This window comes from Elephantulus edwardii, unplaced genomic scaffold (genome assembly GCF_000299155.1).
Source record: "Elephantulus edwardii isolate Elephantulus edwardi_28Jun2011 unplaced genomic scaffold, EleEdw1.0 scaffold00079, whole genome shotgun sequence".
Classification (NCBI taxonomy): domain Eukaryota; kingdom Metazoa; phylum Chordata; class Mammalia; order Macroscelidea; family Macroscelididae; genus Elephantulus; species Elephantulus edwardii.
The window spans coordinates 12,456,060-12,462,135 of NW_006399829.1; the positions used below are offsets into that span (position 1 = coordinate 12,456,060).

Here is a 6,076-nt window from a genome sequence, read left to right on the forward strand (position 1 = left end):
AATAGCACAGATAAACTCACTGCATTCAGTAATTAGACTCTCAAAGCGGTTTCCTACACTAAAATATTAATTTATAGGCATCTTAGTTAATACACAGCAATGATTCAGAAGTACCCACAGAATATATGCTGTTATAAGAAATGTTTCCTGTTAGGTTTTCATTAGCTAGAAAACAGAAACAGAAAAAGTAAGTAGTCTACATTTAGAACTTTTTTCTTAAAGATTTTTCTACCTGAAATTTTGAACTGAAGTTTAAGACAATGAAAAATATGGTGAACATAGTAAGATTTCAAACCTGATTTCCAAGTACTCTTTTAACTCTCAAACCCTATATTTTAGACTCTACATTGTAACTAAAATATATTCAAAATAAAAGAGTATTAAACAAAGAGAAGACCCTTTTGGCCCCAGCAAAACAATTTTTTACAAAATAGATAAGAATTGCTTTCTCAGTGTTCTTTTGCAGTTGATTGTTGCAAATGCAGAGATTCTTACAATGTTGAGGTCATGACGAAATAACTGGGTTTTCTCTGCTATGAAACTCTCCACAGTAGTCAATGTAAGAAGAGCATTAGCTTAAGTGGTAGGCTCAATAGTTAACCCAAGATTCCTTTCTGAGTTAGAACAATAACGATAACTTCAACATACCAGTAACTAGGCACATATTTTAATCTTCACAGAAATCACAGTAAATGATTTTCAAGGTAGGTGATACAAACTCCTATGACGACACTGGAAGAACCCTTATCTTCCTCTTCAACAGGACGACAGGGCTTCACTCAGTTCCAACTGGATCCTTCACTTCCACCACCAAAATGCCATCATGGCAGAGAATTGCAGACAAATCTTTGGTTTCAATACCATCTGGCAACTTATACTGGCGAGTAAAGCTTCTTGAAATAAAGCCATGCTCGTCCATTCGGGTTCCATGTTGAGCTTTAATCAGTAGCCAGCCTTCAAAGGTCTGAATGATAATATCTTCGGGGAGGAACTGGACCACATCCAGCAGGATCTGAAAGCGGACTTTACCTTCTTGCTGTGACTCCTCAGTCACTGAGGCCACTTGAGGGGCCTGGGCTGCCCTGGCTTTCCCCAGATCCACAATGGTAGGCCCTGGCAGAGCATACAGAGCATGGTCCAGCCTGCAGTCAGCCAAGCCTCGAGCTTCAAACTCCTCCTGGTAACGCACTGGTGTCTCTATGAGGTGCCTCAGGATGATTTTTGCCATGCTGGGCGACGCAAGCATTGAACAGTCTCCCTGCCGTCCAGCTTCTGTCAGGTTCCACGGCCAGCCCTCTCGGTTGCCTGCTGACTAGATGAGCAGCTCCAGTGACTGTTGCTTTGTAGCCCTCCCCAGGCGCAGCCGGTCACTGAGGCCTGATATAGCAGGACACTCTCACTCTTGTCTTTTCACGCTTACAATGAGCTGCTATTTTTAGGATGTTTCAGAGTTACATTTCACACACAGCCTGAACAAGCGGCAGAGGAGAGAACTGACCTCACATTCTCAGTTAACCTTGGTGAATGCATCCGCCTGGTTTACTTCAGAAGAAAAATAGTTTGCATCAGGTAGGGTAGAAGGGCAATATAGCTATAGCAATTAACAAATAGGAACAGGATATGTGTAAGTGTTCAAAAGGAAAGGGGAAGGAGGAAGGAGAAGGGAAGAGAGGAGGAAAAATGACAATGTTAGCAGAGATTAGTGGATGGATGTAAGGGTAAAGGAATAGGCCAGGTGCAATGGGGACTTGATGAGATGATGTGACAAAAGGCATTGATCAACAGTAATTAATTATATGGAACATAATATGTGTGAATGATTATATAAAACACAATGCACATCAATGAAACACAATGTGGATGGATTATTGTATGCAAACCAATTATAAAAACTGTTGTTGTTTGCTGTTGAGTCAGAACCAACTTATAGCTGACCCTCCAGCAGGTTTTCAGAAACTGTAAACCACAGAGGAGGAGAGTACCCATCTCCTGAGGAGCATCTCGACTCTAACCATGTGCGTTTAGGATTGCAACACAGCTTCTTACAACTGTCAGCAGATGACCAAGAGGGAAGAAACTGAATCAGGAGCAATACGTTTAAAAAGTTATTTTAGTATTATTTTATATGTGTACCATCAATTCAGATCTGACTGGTACGGGAGATTGTCCCTCCTTCTCCAGCAGAGTATCTGGTGGATTTGAACCACACATCTCTAGAATTGCAGCACAGCTTCTTTCCATCAGGCTACAAGAGCTCCCTGAATGATCTGACTTTTAAATACAAACCTGCCCACCCAGTCCTGATTGACTTAAACAAGAGGCTTCCAGCCCACAGCTGGTTGTTAGCTAAACCCAGTAAATCCAGGCAACCAATCAGCTTACACACTATTGTGAATGAAATTTAAAAAAGAAAAAAATAAATAACCAAATTGTTTACACCAGACTTTCAGCTAAAACCTTTAAAGAGAACCTTTGCTCCAGAATCCAAGTCCTTCAAACAAGAATTACACTATATTTGCTATACTATTTATGTCATTGTTGTGTAACGCTGAGTTGGAACCAACCATGTCTGACCCTCCAGCAGGTTTTCAGAGCCAGTTAATTGCACAGGAGGATATTGCCCATCCTTCTCTCATACAGCAGCTTGTGGTTTCAAACTGTGTGCCGTAGGGATTGCAGAGCAGCTTCTTGCCAGTAAGTAGGTCACTAGGTATTATATCTCATATGTTATCTAGACACATGCTATCTAGAAAGATTAACACTTGGAGAAGTCCTCACAAGTAGTCTTTGGTAAATGAAACTTCTATGTAAAAGGGGGAAGACTCTTAAAAGTTTTTTTATTGACACACTGAATGCCTGCAAGAGCAGGCTGAAGCACACCTGTGATTTGTGAGAATGGTGCAGGACCGAGCAATGCTTTGGTGTGCAGTGTTACCAATGGTAGAATCTATTGAGTGGCACCTAACAACAACTAGGGCCTATGGAGGAAATGTATCTTGTTAATACTTTGATTTCCACCCAGTGACACTGATCTTAAAGCTCTTCACTACATAACTATAAGAGAATACATCTCTGTTATGTTAAACTACCGTGTACGTAATCAATGATTACTTTAATGATAGGAAACTAATACACGTACCCTCCTCATCTTTACCTTATCTCTGATGCTCAAAATATTTTCTTCCTCTTAAACTTAACTCATATATTCCTATTTCTTATACAACACTCATATTATTTCAGGAGAAAGCAATTTTCCTGAACTTTTGGCACAAGGCTCATTTAGGATCTTGATTAAACCTAATAGATCTTATTTTACTCACCATAAACAAAAACTCCAGTGATACAAAAATTAAGTAATAAAAAAACTAACCAGGAGGTTGACAGTTTGAAACCACCTAGAAGCTCTTTTGGAGAAGGACCTTCTTCCTATTTACTTCTGTGAAGATAAAAACCTAGGAAACTCCAGAGAACTTATGCTCCACCACCTAGAAATAAGGAAGGCACTTTTCTTGGATTCATGGAAGATGGAGTAGATTTTTCATGAACTCTCCAACGGGGAAAACCTTGGAAGCTCTTTATTCTACAATTTGAATTACATTCATGAAGCTTCAATTCCGCAAACTCTGGCAGGACCTTGAACATTTCCTGATGAGAGTGCACTGTGCTATTTTGCTGCAATGAACTTTAACTGGCAATGGTTAGGGGCAGCACGTCAGAAACAGAGTGAACCTACACCATGTTTTCTCTGCCTTTTCCAGGCCCTTACTGAGGGGTTCACCAGCATCCCCTGCACTAACGCTCAGCCCAGCTCCTGTTTCTGACTTAAATACAACTGAGGAAAAACAATCAGCAAAAGCCTCAGCTTAATATCATGGGGTCTGAAATGAGGCTAAACTGCCCAGCCTCTGTGGAATAGCTACAATCATGGGAGGCTCAAGTCTCTAATCACATTGGAAATTCAAGTCCTCTGTGTTGTCACAGATGTTGGAGGAACTTAAATTTGACCAGAAAGCATGTTTTGGTGTTTTGTTTCGTTTTGTTTTCTGAAAGGCACTGTGCTAACTTCTACGTAAATGGAAGAATTTGTGCCAAATCTGACTGTAGATCAGACATTTGGAAAGTTATTTCTTTTTTGTCAAACACTTCCACCCTTTTCTCAGCTACCTTTTTGGAATTCTAATGAAAGAGCACAGGAAGTTTTTATTCTGGGGAAGTGTTGGTTACTGACACCAAGATGGCTGCTCAGAAACTCAAAACTCAATTGTGATCAAGTCAAAACCAATTTATAGCTGAGCCTCCAACAGATTCCCAAGGCTATAAAGCACATTGGAAGAGATTGCCTATCTTTCTCCCATCGATTCAAACCATCAGACACTTTTGGGTTTGCAGCCCAACTCTCTACTCTACCACCAGTGCTCCCTTAAGATGGCAGTTAAGTGAAATAAATTATCAAAGCAAAGGCATAAAATAATGCTTTCACTTTTCACAACTCGAGCCAATAAGCATCTGTACTTTTTAATATTTAATATGAAAAGAGATGGTTTCAAAGTTTTATTATCAGTGCCTCTAAATTTCTATAGAAAAAAAAAAGTGAGGCATGACATTCCAGTTTCAGGAAAGCAGCAGAGATTGTCTCTGGATCTCTGTTGTTGTTGTTGTTGTTATGTGTCGTCGAGTCGCCTGTGACTCAAAGTGACCCAATGCACAATAGCTCTGAACTCCATCCTATCCTGAGCCAACCTCATTGTATCTGATACACCTGTCCTAATACCCCAGTCATTGTGTCAATCCATCTCATCCAGGGTGTTCATCTCCTGCACAGTCCCTTCATCCTTCCAAGCATGATGTCCTTCTCCAAGGACTGGTCCCTCCAGGCCCAGAGTATATGAGACGGAGCTTCAAAAATCCTTGCCTCCAGAGAGCAAGTTGGTTTTCCCCTATCCAAGCCAGACCTGCTTGTTTTCTTGGTAGTCCATGGTATGTTCAGTACTCTTTTCCAGCCTCATAACTCAAGGGTATCAATTCTTCTTCTTCTGTTATTCTTAGTCATTATCCAGATCTCTGATGCATAGCAAGTAATTGTGATGACCATGACTCAACCAGACACCCTTATTGTAGACTTGGTAGACTGACATCTTAACACTTCAGCACTCTGGAGAAGTCCCTGACAGCAGACTTTCCTAATCCAATTAGTCTTTTGATTTTCTTGCTGGTACCAAGAGTGTTGGTTGTGAACCCAAGCTAGCGGAAACTGTTGACAATCTCATTCTCTTCTCCATCTATCATGGTGCTACCCAGTGGTGAGAATCTTTATTTTCTTGATGTTGAGCTTCAATCCATATTGGAGAGAGCAGTGTTTGACTTTGTACAGAAGATGCTTCAGTTCTTCCTCAGTTTCTGTGAACAAGGCTGTGTCATCTGGATAACTCAAGTTGTTGATGAATCTTCCTCCAATTCTCATGCCACATACCTCCTCATAAAGACCACTCTCCTGAATGATCTGTGTCATACACAAATTGAAAAGGTATAGAGAGACAGCATGCCAGGTTGCATCTCGGACACACTTCTCTCCTGATTTTGATCATGCAGTGTTTCCTTGCTTTGTTCTAACGACTGCCTCTTGGTCCAAATATAGGTTTTGCATGAGCACAATCAAGTGTTCTGGGTTCCCCACTCATCTCCAAGTTAGCTATAATTTGTTGTGATTCACTCAGGCAAATGCCTTTGCTTAGCCAATGAAACGCACATAGACATTTTCTGGTACTCTCATATTTCAGTAAATATCCATCTGACATTGGCAATGATGTTCCTAATCGCACCTCTACTATAACCAGCCTGTATTTCTGGTAGTTCTCTGTTGATGTACTGTTCCAGTCAGTTTTGGATAATCGTCAGCAGAATTTTGCTTGTGTGTGACAATAGTGATACAATTAAATAATTTCCATACTCTGTCAGATCAGGGATAGACTCAAAGTCATGTTTTGGTTGCCTTGGATTTGGTTTAATTTTCCTCAGCTTCAGCTTGAATTTGCATATGAGTAGTTGGTGGTCTGTTCCACAATCAGCTCCTGGCCTA

The 6,076-nt window shown here is 40.7% G+C and overlaps 1 protein-coding gene across 1 annotated transcript; it reads right to left on the reverse strand.

Annotated features, from left to right (window-relative positions):
- Positions 1 to 775: 775 nt before the first annotated feature.
- Positions 776 to 1,228, reverse strand: HSPB3 (heat shock 27kDa protein 3). Its single transcript, XM_006889568.1, has one exon. It carries the CDS (start codon positions 1,226 to 1,228, stop codon positions 776 to 778), a length of 453 nt encoding a protein of 150 aa, XP_006889630.1.
- Positions 1,229 to 6,076: the final 4,848 nt, after the last annotated feature.

Excerpts from the sequence above, each read along its gene's own strand:
- HSPB3 (XM_006889568.1), bottom strand. The coding sequence starts at position 1,228 with ATGGCAAAAATCATCCTGAGGCACCTCATAGAGACACCAGTGCGTTAC.